The sequence below is a fragment of the Lithobates pipiens genome, unplaced genomic scaffold (genome assembly GCF_037356315.1).
Source record: "Lithobates pipiens isolate NorthernLeopardFrog02 unplaced genomic scaffold, aLitPip1_a1.2 Scaffold_10, whole genome shotgun sequence".
Lineage (NCBI taxonomy): Eukaryota > Metazoa > Chordata > Amphibia > Anura > Ranidae > Lithobates > Lithobates pipiens.
The window spans coordinates 2,477,248-2,499,055 of record NW_027507686.1 but is presented as its reverse complement, the minus strand read 5'-3'; the positions used below and the strand labels follow the sequence as shown (position 1 = coordinate 2,499,055).

The following is a 21,808-nucleotide window of genomic DNA, read 5'->3' as shown; positions in this document are numbered from 1 at the left end:
AGGTCAGCGTTCATGCCTCCACCATCAGGAAAAGACTGGGCAAAAATGGCCTGCATGGCAGAGTTCCAAGGAGAAAACCACTGCTGAGCAAAAAGAACATCAAAGCTCGTCTCAATTTCTCCACAACACATCTTGATGATCCCCAAGACTTTTGGGACAACATTCTGTGGACCGATGAGACAAAAGTGGAACTCTTTGGAAGGTGTGTGTCCAAGTATATCTGGCGTAGAAGGAACACTGCATTTCATAAAAAGAACATTATACCAACAGTAAAATATGGTGGTGGTAGTGTGATGGTCTGGGGCTGTTTTGCTGCTTCAGGACCTAGAAGACTTGCCGTGATAAAAGGAACTATGAATTCTGCTGTCTACCAAGAGATCCTGAAGGAGAATGTCCGACCATCTGTTCGTGTACTCAAGCTGAAACAAACTTGGGTTCTGCAGCAGGACAATGACCCTAAACACACCAGCAAGTCCACCACCGAATGGCTGAAGAAAAACAAAATGAAGACTTTGGAGTGGCCTAGCCAAAGTCCTGACCTGAATCCTATTGAGATGTTGTGGTATGACCTTAAAAAGGCCGTTCATGCTCGAAAACCCTCTAATGTAACTGAATTAGGACAATTCTGCAAAGATGAGTGGGCCAAAATTCCTCCAGGACGCTGTAAAAGCCTCATTGCACGTTATCGCAAACGCTTGGTTGCAGTTGTTGCTGCTAAGGGTGGCCCAACCAGTTATTAGGTTTAGGGGGCAATCACTTTTTCACACAGGGCCATGATGGTTTGGATTTTTTTTCACCTTTAATAATAAACACCTTCATTTACAAATTGCATTTTGTGTTTACTTGTGTTGTCCTTGACTATTGTTTAAATTGGTTTGATGTTCCGAAACACTTAAGTGTGACAAACATGCAAAGGAACAGGAAATGAGGAAGGGGGCAAACACTTTTTCACACCACTGTATGCAACAAACACAAATATTGGGAACAGAAATGGAAACCAGCTGCATGGAAAAGCCCAGAACTTCGTCAGGCAGGCAGAACATTCCAACGCCTTTCCAAAAACAAAATGCAGATCTTCTTCAGGGACGGGGAGACGGAGAGCTTGCGGATTCCAGATCTGTAGCTTATGTTCCAAATGTTGATGCTCCACCCATAAAGACAAAGAACATAACTCAAAAATGAAAAGAAAGCTATGTCCGTCAGAACAGTGCACAAGCAACAGAGAACGTGAATGACTTTAGCCAGGGGTCCGTATATTGGGATGGTCTTATTGTATAACTTAGTGGTATGACTCTATATAGGCCGTAGAGAAGTAGAATAGTACTTCCCCCTTCATGCGGGTCCGGTTGATAGAGAGTACGTATCATCAAAAGTTATTAAACCATCCAGAACATCAAGGGTTAGAGATGGTTGTGTCCATCAGCCAGTTATCTGGATGTGCCTCATGGATCTTAAAGTTGGAGTCAAAAATGATGTGGCTGGAGATGTGGCCGGTGGTGTCTGGCAGGGTAGAGCAGAAGGGTAGGTACCAGTAGGAGGAACTAGAAAGTGCAGAGGGGGTCCAGGAATCCAACATTTCTGGAAGTAGCCTAGGAGGTCCGAGTGGACTTTAAGGCAGGTGCAGGTTCCTTTCCATTCTGTAGGTGGCTCTGTGCTCTGTAGTTATTTATACTAATACCTATGTGACTACAGGACACAGGAGAGGGGGAGGTATCAGTAGGAGGAACTAGAGAGTGCAGAGGGGGCTCATAAATTTGACACTTCTGGAGGTGGCCCAGGAGGTCTGAGTGGACTTGTAGGCAGGCGCAGGTCCTCTTCCTCTCTGTAGGGGGCACTGTACTCTGCGGTTCTTTCTCCTGGTATTTATGTCACTACAGGACCCAGTAGTGGGGTTTACATATCAGCTGGAGGAACTACAGACTGTAGAGGGCGACCAGGAAACTGACACTCCTGGAAGTGGCCCTGGAGCTTCGAGTGGATTTGTAGGCAGGTGCAGCTCCCCCTCCATCATGTAGGTGGCGCTGTGTCATTATTAAAGATAGAGTGGAGTCTGTTGGGGGAACTGCCCCCCTGGGTCAGGCAGAGCAGTATATACGGCCCTGGCTCCAGACTTGGCATGCTGTTTGGCGAGTGGACAGAGTAGGGACACGTACCCCACCTGTGAGGGGTAGTAACAGCACTAAGGAGAGGTTCCTGGAGGAGAGTAAGTGTAGGGTCATATCTCTTCTGGACACTCTCCCAATTAGGACCCGACGGCCAGGCCGGATTTCTTCAATACATTTTTTTTGCACCTGCCCATGTGAATTATTGCCTCCGCACCATGCTGCACTCCACTTAAAGGTTTATGGAGCTACCGGAAGACAGTCTTAGCGGTAGCTCCAGGAGCCCTACATTGGACCTTCTCAGCATCTCCAACAGTAGAGTTGGAGATGCTCCGCCTTCTCCTGTCCAATCACTGAAGCCTTTGTACTGTGTGAACTAATTCATAAAATACAAAGGCTTCTGTGAATAAGCAGCAGAGAGGAGGGGCAGGCATAGCTGCTGTGTTTCTCTTCTCACAGCCCTTTTGCCCCCTACACACGATCGGAAATCAGCAAAAGACCGATGAGAGCTTTTGGTCAGAAAATGCGACCGCGCGTGCGCTCCATCTGACTTTTTCTGGCCGAATTCCCGCCAGCAAAAGATTGAGAGCGGGTTCTCAATTTTTCGGTCGGAAATTCCAAACGTCTGTACAAATTCCGACGCGTAAAAATTCCCAAGCGTGCTCGGAAACAAATCGACATATGCTCTGAAGCATTGAACTTAATTCTCTCGGCTCGTTGTAGTGCTGTACGTCAAACCGCGTTCTTGGCGGTCGAAAGTCCAGCGAACATTTGTGTGACCCGCGTGTATGCAAGGCAAGCTTGAGTGGAATTCCATCAGAAAAACCATCCAAGTTTTTTTCCCACGGAAAATCCGCTCGTGCGTACGGGGACATTAGTGTTTCCCCTGGGAGAGCCATAAACCTGTCAGATGACATAAGTCCAGGAGGTGACACGAACCTCCTTGGACTCAGTTTACCTTGGAGCAGGTCCCTACTGGTTGGTGATTCATTTCCAGCATTAATCGAAAATTGATATCTGACGTGTTCTTTACATGATGATCTCACTTGTTTCTCTGTAATCAGTGCCTTTCTCTGGTGTCTTCCTCTCTCCCCATCCTTGTAATCCTCCTTCTGACTCTTTATCTCATTTCCAACCCCCCCTCCCCCCCTCCATCTCTCTCTCTCCCCCTCCAGTGCCTAGTCTGGGATTATGACTCCCGAGGAAAACATGATTTTATTGGAGAGTTTTACGCAACCTTTGAAGAGATGCAGAAGGCAATCGGTGAGAACAAGGTGAGGAAAAGAGATAGAATTCAGCAGGCGCGGGGGAGCGGAGAAAATAGGCATGTGGCTTTTGAAATGTAAATTAGCGGTGGCATCTGTCCTGGCATAACCCGGCGCTGGCGCTATCAGTAAAAGTCCCAATGAAACAAAGAGAATTCGTCAGGAGCTGGTCACATGACACGGCGCGTCCAATCATTATGTCTTCACAGCACCAGATGTGCATCGCACCCCAGAGTCCTCTTCTTCTTCTTTATCTTTTAGGGCTCATTTACCCTTCGCCTTCCACTTCAACCTGCTTTTTTTTATCTGTTTTTGATGCTTCAGTGACTCTTGGCCAATGCCCTCTGTGTGATGATTTTCAATTTGTTTTAAAGGGGCCCAATAGAACCCCATCTCAGTAGATTCCTAGCTCATTGGTGCCCTCATTCAGCAGATCCCCTGCTCAGTAGTGCCCCCAGCTCTGCTGATCCCTCACTTAGTAGTAGCTCCCAGCTCTGCTGATCCCTCACTCAGTAGTAACCCCCATCTCTATTGATCCCCACTCAGTAGTAACCCCCAGATCTGCTGATGCCCCACTCAGTAATAACCCCCAGATCTGCTGATGCCCCACTTAGTAATAACCCCCAGCTCTGCTAATTCCCCACTCAGTAGGAACCCCCAACTCTATTAATCCCCCACTCAGTAGTAACCCCCAGCTCTGCTGATCCCTCACTTAGTAGTAGCTCCCAGCTCTGCTGATCCCTCACTCAGTAGTAACCCCCAGATGTGCTGATGCCCCACTTAGTAATAACCCCCAGCTCTGCTAATCCCCCACTCAGTAGTAACCCCCAGCTCTATTGATCCCCCACTCAGTAGTAACCCCCCTAGCTCTGCCAGTGCAACACTCAGTAGTAACCCCCAGATCTGCTGATCCCTCACTTAGTAATAACCCCCAGATCTGCTGATGCCCCACTTAGTAATAACCCCCAGCTCTGCTATATCCCCACTCAGTAGTAACCCCCAGCTCTATTGATCCCCCACTCAGTAGTAACCTCCAGCTCTGACGGTCCAACACTCAGTAGTAACCCCCAGATCTGCTGATCCCTCAATCAGTAGTAACCCCCCAGCTCTGCTGATGCCCCACTCAGTAGTAACCCCCAGCTCTGCTGAGGCCCCACTCAGTAGTAAACCCCCAGCTCTGCTGATCCCCCACTCAGTACTAACCCCCAGCTTTGCTGATGCCCCACTTAGTAATAACCCCCAGCTCTGCTGATGCCCCACTTAGTAATAACCCCCAGCTCTGCTGATCCCTCACTCAGTAGTAACCCCCAGCTCTGCTGATGCCCCACTTAGTAATAACCCCTAGCTCTGCTGATCCCCCACTCAGTAGGAATCCACAATTTTGCTGATGCCCCACTTAGTAGTAAGTAGACAGGATGGCTACATTCCTACATACGGGGGGGGGGGGCAAGAAAGGGTGGCTACGTTCCTAAATACAGTGTGACCAAGGCAGGGTGGCTACGTTCCTACATACTGGGGGACCAAAAGAGGGGGGCTACATTCCTACATACAGGGGGGCCAAGAAAGGGTGGCTACATTCCTACATACAGAGGGGCCAAGAGAGGGGGGCTACATTCCTACATACAGGGAGACCAAGAGAGGGTGGCTACATTCCCACATACAGAGGGGCCAAGAGAGGGGGGCTACATTCCTACATACAGGGAGACCAAGAGAGGGTGGCTACATTCCTACATACAGGGGGACCAAGAGAGGGGGGGGGCTACATTCCTACATACAGAGGGATCAAGAGAGGGGGGCTACATTCCTACATACAGAGGGGCTACATTCCTACATACAGAGGGGCCAAGAGAGGGGGGCTACATTCCTACATACAGGGAGACCAAGAGAGGGTGGCTACATTCCTACATACAGGGGGACCAAGAGAGGGTGGCTACATTCCTACATACAGGGGGACCAATAGAGGGGGGCTACATTCCTACATACAGGGGGACCAAGAGAGGGTGGCTACATTCCTACATACAGGGGGACCAAGAGAGGGGGGCTACATTCCTACATAGAGGGGGAGCAAGGCAGGGTATCTACGTTCCTTCATACAGGGGGACCAAGAGAGGGGGGCTACATCCCTACATACAGGGGGACAAAAGAGAGGGGGGCTACATTCCTACATACAGGGGGACCAAGGCAGGGTGGCTACATTCCTACATACAGGGGGACCAAGGCAGGGTGGCTACGTTCCTACATACAGGGGGACCAAGAGAGGGGGGCTACATCCCTACATACAGGGGGACCAAGGCAGGGTGGTTACATTCCTTCATGCAATGGGACCAAGGCTGGATGGATGGCTATGTTCCTAAATACAGTGGGACCAGGGCAGGGTGGCTACTTTCCTTCATACAGAGGGACCATGGAGAATGAACGTATAGACACCCTCTAAAAGCAAGTCAGATCACAGCAGCAAAACCCGAAATTTGGAGATTTGCAGGTAGCTGAGAGCAATAGGAGGGACTTTTTTTGAGTTAAGAATACATTTTGTAACCAGAGTTTAGTGTGACTTTAACCACTTGGGATCCGCGCTATTGCAAAATGACGGCAATAGCGCGGACCCACATTTTCGGGACTACGTCTATTGACGTAGTCCCGGTTACGAGCGGCCTGCGCGCCCCCTGAGGGGCGCGCGCGGCGCGCTCTGTGATCGGCGAGTCCGTGAGACTCGCCTGATCACCGATCCGTGTAAGGGGTCGATCCCGACCCCTTATCACGTGATCAGCTGTCAGCCAATGACAGCTGATCATGTGATAAAACGGAGCCGGTAATCGGCTAGTATTCCTCCTTGCGCTGACAGCGCGAGGAGAAAAAAAAAAAGCCGATCGCCGGCGGCCGTGTTCGGGACATCAGTCCCGATCACGGCCAGCAATATAAAAGGACACCTGCCCCCTGCCAGTGCCCACCTGCCACCCGCAGTGCCATCCTGAATAAAGTAAGTGCCCCCCTGTCAGTGCCACCCAGCAGTGCCCATAGTGCCCACAGTGCCACCCAGCAGTGCCCACAGTGCCACCCAGCAGTGCCCACAGTGCCACCCACAGTGCCACCCAGCAGTGCCACCCACAGTGCCACCCAAAATCTGCCTCAGGTGCTGCACCCCAGTGCCGCCCATCAGTGCCCAGCAGTGCCGCCCATCAGTGCCCAGCAGTGCCGCCCATCAGTGCCCAGCAGTGCCACCTATCAGAGCCACCTATCAGTGCCACCTATCAGTGCCCATCAGTCCCATCTATCTGTGGTACCTATCAGTGCCCATCCGTGCCACCCATCCGTGCCACCCATCCGTGCCATCTTATCTGTGCCCATCTTTGCCCATCAGTGCCGCCTTATCTGTGCCCATCGGTGCCGCCTTATCTGTGCCTATTAGTGCCGCCTTAACTATGCCTATCAGTGCCCACCAGTGCAGCCTATCAGTGCCCACCAATGCAGCCCATCAGTGCCCACCAATGCAGCCCATCAGTGCCCACCAATGCAGCCTATCAGTGCCGCCTAATCAGCGCACTTCAATGAAGGAGAAAAATGACCCGTTTGCAAAATTTTATAACAAACTATTAAAACATGATTTTTTTTTTTTTTTTTTTTGCATCTTTTTTTGTTTGTTTAGCAAAAAATAAAACTCCGAGCTGTGACTAAATACCACCAAAAGAAAGCTCTATTTGTGGGAAAAAAATGATAAAAATTTCATTTGGGTACAGTGTTGTATGACCGCGCAATTGTCACTCAAAGTGCATCAGCGCTGAAAGCTGAAAATTGGTCTGGGACTGAGGGGGGTTTAAGTGCCCAGTAAGCAAGTGGTTAAACTTGCTTAGAAATAGAAAAGCCAATAATTGGTTTACAGCATTAGAAGGTGTCACAGAGATCTGATAATGATCTGCAGGCAATAAGATAATGAATCTGGGGGGGGGGGGGGGGGGGGCGATTCCAGGATGTACTGTATACTGTGTGTAACGTTGGCCATACACAAAAGTTGGTCATTCAATAGACTGTTTGTTCGTACCGGTAAATCAATTGGCTGTCGAAAGCGCTCAGTTACCTGCATTGATCGGATCACTCGATAACAAAGTCGATCAGCAGCAGTGGAAACGTTCTGTTTACTCATTACGCACTTCAGCTGTAATTGAGCGGCAAGGTGCTGCTGGGATAAAGAAAATCTCTTTACCAACCCGTAGGATTATTTCCATTCTACCCTTTACTGTGAAATTGGATAACAATTATGGAGAAAGTCTGTTTATAGCCAATAACTTGGAATAAAGTATAAAAAAAAAAATTTAATCCATGAAGGGGGGACAGGGAAGCGCCATCTAAGTGTAGTAGAGAACATGTACTTTTCATTCCAAAGATATAGCACCTTACATGTAAAAGGATTAAACTTGCATGTCTGAATAGAAAACACTTCCCGACATCCCCTCCTTGCAAGTCCCGCTGGGTGGAAGGAACCGCCACCGATCACTGTGTCCACAGTACTAAAAAAGGGGCTGGGTGGATTCCCAGAACCACTTCTGGCCAGCTTGGGTCCCAATGCGATTAGCAGTAGTGATGTCAGCTGGGGGCAGAGAGCGGTGCATAGGTGGCTACGCGTTGCATGCTCCTTCTTCAGGCCTGACATGGCTTCGGACATCCAAGTTTTATCCCTTTTACATGTGAGTTGCTATATCTTTGGAATAAAATTTGGAAGCAAATGTTTTCTGCTACACTCAGATGGCGCTTCTCTGTCTCCATTCATCTATTGTCTACAGAGCTGACTTCTGAATTTCGGGATTAAGCAGCCACAAGTGTGTTTTGAGACTCTACTGCTGGATTGTACGTTGATAACATCCATTATCTGATGTATGGTGCAGAGTTTTCTCTATTCTCCTAATTTTATTTTTCCATTGGATCCATTAATGTCTAGTCTTTGCTGCCCTATAATAAATGTACAATTTCATGAATAATTCTTCTATGACAGTTACATAGTTACTAATTTACATAGTAGGTGAGGTTGAAAAAAGACACTTTTTGTGAGATTATATGTCAGTGTTACATTGTATATCATGTATGTTGTGTAATTACGGGCTTCAACTTGAAACCTGTATTTGCTTCTGAAAATGCTAGTTAACTGGCTGTACTGAGCCAATGACTTTTAAGGTACTGAAATAAATCAATTGGCATGATAGCCAAGGAATTAGGATTTTCAGAAGTAGGGGGTCAGCAATGGGGTCCTCCATACTTCCTCACTGCAGCTTTTCTTTAGGTGTACAAATTTCTGTCAGTATTACATTGTATATCCTGTATGTTGTGTGATTATATGTCAGTATTACATTGTATATCCTGTATGTTGTGTGATTATATGTCAGTATTACATTGTATATCCTGTATGTTGTGTGATTATATGTCAGTATTACATTGTATATCATGTATGTTGTGTGATTATATGTCAGTATTACATTGTATATCCTGTATGTTGTGTGATTATATGTCAGTATTACATTGTATATCTCTGTATGTTGTGTAATTATATGTCAGTATTACATTGTATATCTTGTATGTTGCGGTCGTTCAGGGCAGCAAATTCATCTCAAACTCCTGCTGGTTGGTACCCAACCAGTACGGCCATCTAAGTTGTCAGGGTGGGGGGAAAAGGACCGCAGTCGGCCCTTCTCCATTGTCACCGTCCACATCCTGCCATTAATGAAGCCTTAAAGTGTATTTAAATCCCAAGAATTACCTTCTCTTATTTGCTTTCTTTTCATCTCTTAAATATAAAATAAAATGTGTTTTGTTATATCTGTTGAATTAGTTCATTCATGTTGATCCTGTCAGAAATCCAACGAGCTTGTAACTTCCAGTATACTTTGCCTTTGTTGCACTAAAATCTCCAGCAGTGTTATCAGTCCTGCCCCGTTAGTCTCTGTAAAATATACATAACGCATCCCTTGTACGTTGGGGGGCAGTGCGGTAACTGACCAGTGTCACCCTAGGATAGGATGTTTGCAGGATCAGCAGGTGAAAACAGAGGCGCAAAAGCCTTTAAAAAAAAAGAAAACAAATGCAGCCACCGTATCTGATGATTGGTAAGCTGAAAACTATATTACTTGGGTTTAGATATGCTTTAAGCATGGCTTGCAAAAAAATCTGTTGGGAAATCCTCTCTACGTAACACGGGCTTCAACTTGAAACCTGTATTTGCTTCTGAAAATGCTAGTTACCTGGCTGTTCTGAGCCAATTACTTTAAAGGTACTGAAATCAATCGATTGGCATTAGAGCCAAGGACTTTGGATTTTCAGACATAGGGGTCAGCAATGGGGTCCTCCATACTTCCTCACTGCAGCTTTTCTTTAGGTGTGCAAATTTCTGTAAGAATGCAGATATATTTATTATTTATGAAATCTAAGATCACTTTTGTTATCACTTTTTAGGTGCAATGGGACTGTATAAATCCAAAATACAAAATAAAAAAGCGGAATTACAAAAACTCTGGTTTAGTTATATTGTCTGACATGAAGGTGAGCGAAATTCCTGACTTTACATTCTATGTGTTTGTAGTTGTTTTATTTGGGATGTTTTGGCCCCACAGAAGCCTAACGAAGCTGCGCTGATTTTGCAGGTTCACGTGATATGCCAATAGGATGCCAGTTTGTGTGACAGTAAAAACGCTTAGCCTCAGTTAAGTCGGCCATACGCGGTCAAATTTCGAACAAATTTTCTTTTCAAAATCAGAAAGTTCGTTTTTTTTTGGTGATCGGATGGCGCCACCATTGATTTTCGAAATTCGGCAGACCAAGCCTTCAATTTCACCTTGTGTTGCTACAGAAAAGAATTTTCGTGGTCGGGAATCTTCTTTTCTCTCCGTCAATGTTCTTTTCTTGCACATGCGCATTTTTTATTATTATTACATTTCTCGCACGATTCTCCCATCATTGATTAGAAAATCGTTTGTTTTTCAAAACATTTCCGACATTTCCGACTCCTCCAATTTGATTGCCACACGAAAACCGGCCGTTGATGCAGCCCATTAATGGTGCGAAATTCCTACCAAAATTCTTAGATACGATTTTCGAAAGAAAATAATTTTTCAAAATTCGAAACCGTGTATGGCCGGCATTTGAGGCTTCCACGCTATTTCTCTTGCTCAAGATACTAGGCCTTAGTATTTCTGAAAGTGGAACTATCATCAAATATATACCATCTCCCACTCTGACCTCTCTTCTACCTTAAATTGCTACATTGATAACAGTAGCTCTGGAGTACTTGACTTAACTGACATGCCTGCTGCTCCGGTCTCCCACGGCAACCAGTCATGTGACCAAATGCCTTGGAATTCTGTTATGTGATCTCTACTGAAAGGAAAGCTCAGGGTTCAAGTTGGCTGATGCTCCTTTCATGTACCTGGTGGATACTGACCAAAAGAGGGGCTTGTCTTGCACCCCTTGTCCAACACCCCATGGAGGAGATGTCCGGACCTAGATTGGTATGAGGGCCACTGTTGCAAGTAGTGTCAGCTGTTGGAACAGACAACTGTTACCCACCGGGTAAGAACCAGAGGCATAAACAAGTAGCACCCAATCAGTAGACAGGAGCAAAGCCAGGACAAAGCCAAAGGCCATCAACAGCTGGTCAGTGAAGTACCAAATCAGAAGGCAGGGCAGGGTTAAGATACAGGCCATGGTCAGCAGCCGGACAGCGAGGTACAGGAGCATAAGGCAAAGGCAGCGTCAGGGTACAAGTCAAGGTCAGTCAGCCGGGCAGCAAGGTACCAAATCGGAAGGCAGGCAGCCGAGTCCAAAACACAGGCCGAGGTCACAATGATTAGACAAGAATCCAGGATCTGGCCAAAGGTGAGCCAGGTCATACACAGGAAGCCAAGACTAGTAGGTCAGGTCACTAGGCTGCTAGCAGGTCAGGTCAACCAGGAACTAGCTGAAGAGCACCCAGCAATCTGTTCAAGTCACATTTCAGCTTAAATACGCCATTTGGCACCAATACCAGTGCTGAGCATGCACATGCTCTCAAAATATGCTGCTTAGCATTCGCGCTAATTCGACCGTGTGTGCGTCTGGAAGTGACCTTATGATTATAAACATGAGTATGCACATGAACTGGTCCGCTCCTATTGGCACGCTCTGGACCTTCCTTACAGCTCCCCGGCAGCAAAATTTAAGAAACCAAGCCAACCATTCAATCACTTGATTGGCCACTATGGAATCTTGAAGAACAGCTTTCTGCAGCAAAAGGACCTTTTATATTTTTTAAGTAACGTGATAGGCAGAGAACTGGAAGGATTCTAATGGATGATAAATCTACACAACAGATGTCTATATAATCTAATGTGAAAAAAGATGAGTTGCTTCTTCCAGAGGTTTGGATATCATCATCCGCCTTTAGGGAGATTGTACTGTTTAGCAGGGGTGTCAAACTCAATTTCATCGCGGGCCACATCATTAGCAGTATGGTTACCCTCAAAGGGCCAGTTGTATGTGGGGTGCACTAAGTACAGAGTGCGGAGTTCAGGGTTACACTACAGTATGTATAGAGTGCAGAGTTCAGGATTACCCCGCGTATAGAGTGCACCATTCAGGGTTACGCTACGTACAGAGTGCAGAGTTCAGGGTTACGCTACGTACAGAGTGCAGAGTTCACGGTTAAGCTATGTACAGAGTGCAGAGTTCAGGGTTACGCTATGTATAGAGTGCAGAGTTCAGGGTTACGCTATGTTTAGAGTGCTGAGTTCAGGGTTATGCTATTTATAGAGTGCAGAGTTCAGGGTTATGCTACATACCGAGTGCAGAGTTCAGGGTTACACTACATACAGAGTGCAGAGTTCAGGGTTACGCTACATACAGAGTGCAGAGTTCAGGGTTACGCTGTGTATAGAGTGCAGAGTTCAGGGTTACGCTATGTTTAGAGTGCTGAGTTCAGGGTTATGCTATTTATAGAGTGCAGAGTTCAGGGTTATGCTACATACCGAGTGCAGAGTTCAGGGTTACACTACATACAGAGTGCAGAGTTCAGGGTTACGCTACATACAGAGTGCAGAGTTCAGGGTTACGCTATGTACAGACTGCAGAGTTCAGGGTTACGCTACGTACAGACTGCAGAGTTCAGGGTTAAGCTACGTACAGACTGCAGAGTTCAGGGTTATGCTATTTGTAGAGTGAAGAGTTCAGGGTTACACCAAGTACAGAGTGCAGAGTTCAGGGTTACGCTACATACCGAGTGCAGAGTTCAGGGTTACACTACATACAGAGTGCAGAGTTCAGGGTTACGCTACGTACAGAGTGCAGAGTTCAGGGTTACGCTACGTACAGAGTGCAGAGTTCAGGGTTACGCTACGTACAGAGTGCAGAGTTTAAGGTTACGCTACGTACAGAGTGCAGAGTTCAGGGTTACGCTACGTACAGACTGCAGAGTTCAGGGTTAAGCTACGTACAGACTGCAGAGTTCAGGGTTAAGCTACGTACAGACTGCAGAGTTCAGGGTTACGCTACGTACAGAGTGCAGAGTTCAGGGTTACGCTATGTACAGACTGCAGAGTTCAGGGTTACGCTACGTACAGAGTGCAGAGTTCAGGGTTAAGCTACGTACAGACTGCAGAGTTCAGGGTTAAGCTACGTACAGAGTGCAGAGTTCAGGGTTACGCTATGTACAGACTGCAGAGTTCAGGGTTACGCTACGTACAGACTGCAGAGTTCAGGGTTACGCTACATACAGAGTGCAGAGTTCAGGGTTACGCTACGTACAGACTGCAGAGTTCAGGGTTACGCTACGTACAGAGTGCAGAGTTCAGGGTTAAGCTACGTACAGACTGCAGAGTTCAGGGTTAAGCTACGTACAGACTGCAGAGTTCAGGGTTATGCTATTTGTAGAGTGAAGAGTTCAGGGTTACACCAAGTACAGAGTGCAGAGTTCAGGGTTACGCTACATACCGAGTGCAGAGTTCAGGGTTACACTACATACAGAGTGCAGAGTTCAGGGTTACGCTACGTACAGAGTGCAGAGTTCAGGGTTACGCTACGTACAGAGTGCAGAGTTCAGGGTTACGCTACGTACAGAGTGCAGAGTTTAAGGTTACGCTACGTACAGAGTGCAGAGTTCAGGGTTACGCTACGTACAGACTGCAGAGTTCAGGGTTAAGCTACGTACAGACTGCAGAGTTCAGGGTTAAGCTACGTACAGACTGCAGAGTTCAGGGTTACGCTACGTACAGAGTGCAGAGTTCAGGGTTACGCTATGTACAGACTGCAGAGTTCAGGGTTACGCTACGTACAGAGTGCAGAGTTCAGGGTTAAGCTACGTACAGACTGCAGAGTTCAGGGTTAAGCTACGTACAGAGTGCAGAGTTCAGGGTTACGCTATGTACAGACTGCAGAGTTCAGGGTTACGCTACGTACAGACTGCAGAGTTCAGGGTTACGCTACATACAGAGTGCAGAGTTCAGGGTTACGCTACGTACAGACTGCAGAGTTCAGGGTTACGCTACGTACAGAGTGCAGAGTTCAGGGTTAAGCTACGTACAGACTGCAGAGTTCAGGGTTACGCTACGTACAGACTGCAGAGTTCAGGGTTAAGCTACGTACAGACTGCAGAGTTCAGGGTTACGCTACGTACAGACTGCAGAGTTCAGGGTTAAGCTACGTACAGACTGCAGAGTTCAGGGTTACACTACGTACAGACTGCAGAGTTCAGGGTTACACTACGTACAGACTGCAGAGTTCAGGGTTACACTACGTACAGACTGCAGAGTTCAGGGTTAAGCTACGTACAGACTGCAGAGTTCAGGGTTACACTACGTACAGAGTGCAGAGTTCAGGGTTACGCTACGTACAGACTGCAGAGTTCAGGGATGCCTCATGGAAATGTAACTCATAGATGGTTTTCAATTAAGGTGTATGACCTACAACCTTTACTTTGATTTTTATTGCAACCATGAATTTTCTTTTTTTTTTTATAACATAGATTCACAGAGTTTACTCCTTCCTCGATTACATCATGGGCGGCTGTCAAATCCACTTTACAGTAAGTAGCTAGTACTTCTTCCGTAAACACCAGCAGCCACATCCCTTTTTATTTGGTCATCAACATCAATGATAAGATAAAGGGTCCAGCCATTTTAGACATATTGCCTAAGAGCAGAAACACTACTGGGACAAGCTGGCTCATGCTATGCACGAATCTATCCATTGCATTAGGGGGTGGTCTGGAGAGAGTGGGCGCCGCCTGGGTGCCCCTAATGGATGGGCCGCCCCTACCCTCCTTCACACCACACACAGGAACAGAGCTGAGGCTGTTAAAGAGGAAGTAAACCCTGATGGGGTTTACTTCCTCTTTGTTTCCTTGGAAAAGCAAAACATAATGGGCTACTATTATGTGTCACTTACCTGACACAGGAGCCAGCGATGTCCCCGATTTCCTCGCCGGCTGGAAGCGTCCATCTTCCTGCTCTGTGACTGGCCGGAGTCGCGTGACGTCACTCTCGCGTGTGTGCGCGGGAGCCACCAGTCACGACATGTCCTTTAATGAAAACGGCACGCCGTGACCCTTCTTAAGTGCGCATGCGCCGAATACATCGGTGCTTGCGCAGAAGGAATCCTCGTACGGGGAATTGTAAATATCTCCTAAACCATGTAGGTTTAGGAGATATTTACAGCACCTACAGGTAAGCCTTAATCTAGGCTTTACCTGTAGGTGAAAGTGTGTTTGTGTTGTAAGGGTTTATAATCACAGGCTGTGTGCTGGAGCTCTCTCCCCTGTCACCTTTTTTCTCTTGGTGTCAGGAAAACTTGTCAGAAGTGACTCATGCCGATAGCAGAGGAAGGAGGCAGCAGACAGAAATGACACTTAGTGCTCTGGACTGAGACAAGCACACACTATAGGGGGGATATGCTTTGTTCATATTTCACGTCTGAGGTTTACATTAACTTAAAGCACAGTCTTCACGGCTGTAGAGCCCCTGTTATTACCAGCTTTGCTTACACACAGTCATGTCAGTGGCGAGGTCACTGCCTGCCGCAGCGTAATCGCAGACAAATCCTGAACGACATCCCCAGAACGGTCCCCACAGTCTTCTGATTATCACCGCCCTGGAAGGTGACACGGCTCTGTTGTCCTATCTGCACCACGCATCTTGTATCCAGAACAGGACTTGGCACCGGCCACCAACAATGCACAACGGGGTGATCTGAAATCGGAGGATGAAGAGGCAGGAGGGAGCAGGAGGGAGCGGGAGGGAGCAGGAGGGAGCGGGAGGGAGCGGGAGGGAGCGGGATCGCTATTGCAATGCCTTCGTTTGCAAGTTGCAGGAGGACATTCACAAGCCAGTAATTGGAATCTAATGTCATGTTGTGTAGAGTAAAGTGCAGCTTGAGTAAGCTAATGCTACTGTTCACCACATTTGTAATAATACCTTGTGGAAACAAATCCGGCTATATTTGGATTAAAAAGGACTGTAGGGCCCTTCTGGCTTGACGTCGGCACAGAAGAGTATCGGATATTTCTGGAATAGGCCACAGTTCCAAGGGAAGGAAATACAATGACATTGCACCAGGGTGTAAGAGTCTTCTCATACTTGTACTGCCAAAGGTGTAATAAAATATTAGGGATGCACCGATAAAAAAAATTTTTTTACAATGAGAACCGATACTTTTTTTTTTAGTACTCGCCGATACCAATTACCGATACCAATTACCAATACCAATTACCGATACCAATTACCAATACCAATTACCGATACCAATTACCGATACCAATTACCGATGCCAATTACCGATGCCAATTACCGATACCAATTACCGATACCAATTACCGATACCAATTACCGATACCAATTACCGATACCAATTACCGATGCCAATTACCGATACCAATTACCGATACCAATTACCGATACCAATTACCGATACCAATTACCGATACCAATTACCGATGCCAATTACCGATACCAATTACCGATGCCAATTACCGATACCAATTACCGATACCAATTACCGATACCAATTACCGATGCCAATTACCGATGCCAATTACCGATACCAATTACCGATACCAATTACCGATACCAATTACCGATGCCAATTACCGATACCAATTACCGATACCAATTACCGATGCCAATTACCGATACCAATTACCGATACCAATTACCGATACCAATTACCAATGCCAATTACCGATACCGACCGCAACTGTTTTGTTTTAACTTCAGCCGTCAGCAATGGTACAAAGCATTGAAAAGTTATTTACAAATTAAATAAATAGATTTCTTTTTAAGTTAGTGCTTTTTCAATGTGAAATGTGTGAATATATTTTAATATATATGTGTAAAAATATTCACTAACAAGGTAAACAAAAAAAAGTTTTAATTTGTTTTTCGTTTATAAAATAGATGTGAACAAAAGAAAAAAAAAGCAGGAAAATAATAATTTAATTGGAGGAGAATAGGGAGTTAATTAAAGCGGTTGTATAGTCATTTTTGTGACTTTTACCTATAGGAAAGCCTATAATAAGGCTTACCTGTAGGTAAAACAAAATATTCCCCTCGCAATGCGCCGCTGACTGCAGCGGCGCATGCGCACAGGGGATTCTCGGCGTGCGCGGGAGTGACGATATCACGGCTCTGGCCACTCACAGCTCCGGAAGCCGCGATACCCGGAAGAAACGCAGAGGGAACATGTCAGCTCCCTCGGCGTGGATCGGGCCTCGTTCTAAGGTAAGTATTTCATAATGAGCTAGTATGTGGTGTATACTAACTCATTATGCCTTTTCCTTTGCAGGTGAGTAAAAAAAAAAAAAAAAAAACATCAGCGGGTATACAACCGCTTTAAGACTGATTGGAGTAAAAAAAAGGGTTATTAAGGGGTTAAACAGAGGAACATTTATCCATTTGATCTGCAGATGAAGAAACAGAAATATACAAAAAGAAACAATGTTTCTTTTTATTTTAGTGTTTCAGGGCCGAGCAATGTTGTTAATAAACATTGCTGGCTGCTTGTTTTTTTTTTTATATAGCTCCAATTACCGGACTTCTTTAACACTGGGGAGACCCGCTGACAGCTCAAAGAACCGAGCCTGAAAGAATCGGTTTCAGGTATCGGTGAATTTGCACGAGTACCGATACTTGTGCAAATAGTCAGTATCGACACCGATACCGGTACTAGTATCGGTGCAACCCTATAAAATACCCGACATATTTCTGGTGTTAAACCCTGCCCACCCAGTACTGCCTTTCACATGTCCCTGTCTTACCCGTCATTATTAAAACATACTATAATACGCTATATTGTCAAAAGTATTGGGACACCTGCCTTTACACGCATGAGCTCTAATGACATCCCAGTCTTAGTCCGGAGGGTTCAATATTGAGTTGGCCCTTTGCAGCTATAACAGCTTCAACTCTTCTGGGAAGGCCGTCCACAAGGTTTAGGAGGGTGTCTATGGGAATGTTTGACCATTCTTCCAGAAGAGTATTTGTGAGGTCAGCCACTGATTTTGGACAACTCTGGCTGGCTTGAGAAAGAAGGTAATCCTTCGAAACGCGTCAGCCAGCAGTGGTTCGCATGTCCTCGCTCTAGGATCTGCTACCAGTAGATGGATTGTCATAAGCCAAAGACTGTTAAATTGTGGTTTTCTTTCCATCCTTGTGAGTCGTTTTTAATACTTTTTCTTTTAATAATTATATCAAAGGATAATATTAGCACAAGGCTGGTGCGCCCTCTTTTTTGACAGATTGTTTTAGGCTGTCCACAAGGTTTAGGAGGGTGTCTATGGGAATGTTTGACCATTCTTCCAGAAGAGCATTTGTGAGGTCAGGCACTGATGTTGGACGAGAAGGCCTGACTTACATTCTCCACTCTCATTCATCCCAAAGGTGTTCTTTCAGGTTGAGGTCAGGACTCTGCGCAGGCCAGTCAAGTTCCTCCACCCCAAAGTCGCTCATCCATGTCTTTATTAGTCTTGCTTTGTGCACTGGTCCAAATCATTTATTGGAGGGGGGATTGTGGTGTGGGGGTTGTTTATCAGGGGTTGGCCCCTTAGTTTCAGTGAAGGGAACTCTTAAGGCATCAGCATACCAAGACACTATGGGCAATTTCATGCTCCCAACTTTACGGGAACAGTTTGGGGACGGCCCCTTCCTGTTCCAACATGACTGCCCACCAGTGCACAAAGCAAGGTCCATAAAGACATGGATGAGCGAGTTTGGGGTGGACGAACTTGATTGGCCTGCACAGAGTCCTGACCTCAACCCAATAGAACACCTTTGGGATGAATTAGAGCGGAGACAGTGAGCCAGGCCTTCCAGTTCCAACATGACTGCGCACAAATAGAAAGAGTGAGAACACCCAATGGGAGGCAGGATTGCCTAAAACTCCCGGGTGGATGGAATTACCAGATACTACAGCAGAGAGACGGCACTATGGGAGTCTACTAGAGATGAAGGAACTAGTAGCTGACTCTGCTCACCAGGCACCACCTATAAATCAAATATCTTTTTTTTTGGGTGGATTGACCCTTAAACATAACCCAGGTATACACACTGTCTATTTAGTTCCACCTTTCCCAGGCTGGCCACCATATACATGCCTGTATAACCTTACTGCCTTTCTTCTCTCTTTCAGGTGGCCATAGACTTCACAGCCTCCAATGGGGACCCTCGAAATAGCTGCTCTCTCCATTATATTAACCCCTACCAGCCCAACGAATACCTGAAAGCATTAGTGGCTGTAGGGGAAATCTGCCAAGACTACGACAGGTACGGAGCTCCTCCATGTCCACATAGTGGACATATATAGACATGTGTTGTTTTATCCTTCAAAGGATTTGTATTCCCGTCCAGCGGTTTCGTCAGATATGACGTCCTCGGAGGCGGCGAGCCTCAGTGTGGTATATGGTGGAGGATACGAGGTGTTACATTGTGGGGAGATAACGTTGATCTCTTTCGCCATGGATATGGCTGTTTGCCAATTCTCTAAGGATTGTAATTATGTATCAAGCTCTATTTTGCATGGACTTATTTTTCCCACATTTAATTGTCATCTGTATTTGTATAGAAAACATGCGTGCTGTACAGTTTACTCATTTTAGTTGTTCTTTCTGTTTAGCGATAAGAGATTTTCTGCTTTGGGATTTGGCGCACGTATTCCTCCAAAATACGAGGTAAGAGAATGGTTTGTCTATAGAACATACCTGCGCTTTGTAATACTGAATCGTGTGATGTCACAGTGGACCTCAAGCTACATATGTAATCCATTTACTGGTACAGCAACCCTTCAGGACTAAACTTATATAAAAGCTTCTCCTCCATTGATGCCTTTCTCCTTCCTATTTAGACACATTTAAAGAGTAACTCCACTTTTCCTGAGAACGCCCCTCCCCCCTCTGGGTGATCTCTATACATTGCAGGGATCGTAACAAACTTTGTTGCAGATTTCTACCTTTTGTTATTCTGAAGAATTAGATGTTTGTTTCTCTGTGTCCATGTGCAGAGTGAGTGTGAATGGGAGTGACTTTATCATTATCAATCAGCTGCTGCACCTGAAGGTCTCGGGTGAGGAAAGGGGCATTGTCTGCATCCCTTTAGACGTGATTCCCCTATGCTAGTATCTTGTCAAAAATGAAATTTTTGTTGCAGGGGATGCCCAAAATCTGACTTGTATCTCAGTGCAGACTTCTGAGAAAATCAGTGAGCCAATCACACAAACAGGAAATTTGGGGGGGGGGGGGGCGCTTTGTATACCATCTGTGTACAGAGCGCCCCCAGGTGGCCATATTGCATATTATAGAAAATGACAGCAGCTACAGATTGAAAAGGAAAGGGAATTTTTAATAACATTCAATTACAATATGATTTGTGTAGCGATTGTATACGCTAGATCATTTTTTTATTTGCTTTTTTTTCCATGAAAGTGGAGTTACTGTTGGAGATTTGTTTGGAGATTGAGTTGTTGCATTGTATTTTTAATATCATATGTATTGTTACGTTATCAGTTATTATAAGTGTTTGCTGAATTATTATTATTATTTTTTTAATCATATTTTAATAATATAATATTAATTGAAGATCCATTGTCAGTGGGAGGGTTCTTTTGTTGCTGGGGGATCTATAATTGGGGGGGGGGGATATATTTTAGATGGGGAGACCTATTGTTGCTGGGTTGCCTATTGTTGCTGGGAGGGATCTATTGTTGCTGGGGGGCCTATTATTGCTGGGGGATTTTTGTTTGCTAGGGGGGATCTATTGTTGCTGAGAGTGATCTATTGTTGTTGGGGGTCTATAGTTGCTGGGAAGCTCTATTATTACTGGAGGTTCTGCTTTTCCTGGAGGGTTCTATTATTGCTGAGGGGATCTATTGTTGCTGGGGGGATCTATTGTTGCTGGCTGCAGGGGATCTATTTTACTGCCGTTTATTAGAAAATTCCATACAAATTACTTAGCACCCAAAAATTATACTCGGTTCTGTATTCTCTAAAAGAGGCGGTACAGGGAGGTAGGTAGGTGGAACCAAGGGACAGTGCTCAGAGGTGGCTAGAGGGTGTAAACAGGGGACAGTTGCTCAGAGGTGGGTAGGGGGTGGAACTAAGGACAGTGCTCAGAGGTGGGTAGGGGTGGAGACAAGGGACAATGCTCAGAGGTGGGTAGGGGGTGGAACCAAGGGACAGTGTTCAGAGGTGGGTAGGGGGTGGAACCAAGGGACAGTGTTCAGAGGTGGGTAGGGGGCAGAGACAAGGTACAGTGCTCAGAGGTGTGTAGAGGGTGGAAGCATAGTAAAGTGCTCAGAGGGGGGTAGGGCAGGGAACCATGGGAGAGTGCTCAGAGTTCGGTAGGGGGTGGAACCAAGGTACACTGCTCAGAGGTGGGTAGGGGGCGGAGACAAGGGACAGTGCTCAGAGGTGGGTAGGGGGTGGAACCAAGGGACGGTGCTCAGAGGTGGGTAGGGGGTGGAACCAAGGGATGGTGCTCAGAGGTGGGTAGGAGGTGCAGACAAGGGACAATGCTTAGAGGTGGGTAGGGTGTGGAGACAAGGGACGATGCTGAGAGGTGGATAGGGGGTTCAACCAAGGGACATCACTCAGAAGTGGGTAAGGGGTGGAACCAAGGGACAGTCCTTAGAGGTGGGTAGGGGGCAGTGACAAGGGACAGTGCTTAGAGGTGGGTAGGGGGTGGAACCATCAGAATGTGCTCAGAGGTGGGTAGGGGATTGAACCACGGGAGAGTGCTCAGAGTTCAGTAGGGGGTGGAACCAAGGGACAGTGCAGTGCTAGTGCTCAGAGGTGGGTAGGGGGCGGAGAAAAGGGACAACGCTCAGAGGTGGGTAGGGGTTGGAACCAAGGGATGGTGCTCAGAGGTGGGTAGGGGGTGGAACCAAGGGATGGTGCTCAGGTGGGTAGGGGGTGCAGACAAGGGACAATGCTTAGAGGTGGGTAGGGGGTGG

At 46.4% G+C, this 21,808-nt stretch overlaps 1 protein-coding gene across 3 annotated transcripts in view; it reads left to right on the top strand.

Moving 5' to 3' along the window:
- CPNE7 (copine 7) overlaps positions 1-21,808 on the top strand; it is a 182,749-nt gene that overhangs the window by 100,810 nt on the left and 60,131 nt on the right. For all 3 annotated transcript variants that reach the window (XM_077451008.1, XM_077451007.1, XM_077451011.1), the window contains 5 exons: positions 3,278-3,376; positions 9,803-9,889; positions 14,340-14,399; positions 18,995-19,128; positions 19,478-19,532. In XM_077451008.1, the coding sequence (XP_077307134.1) occupies positions 3,278-3,376; positions 9,803-9,889; positions 14,340-14,399; positions 18,995-19,128; positions 19,478-19,532 (435 nt within the window). The remainder of the gene's footprint in view (positions 1-3,277; positions 3,377-9,802; positions 9,890-14,339; positions 14,400-18,994; positions 19,129-19,477; positions 19,533-21,808) is intronic.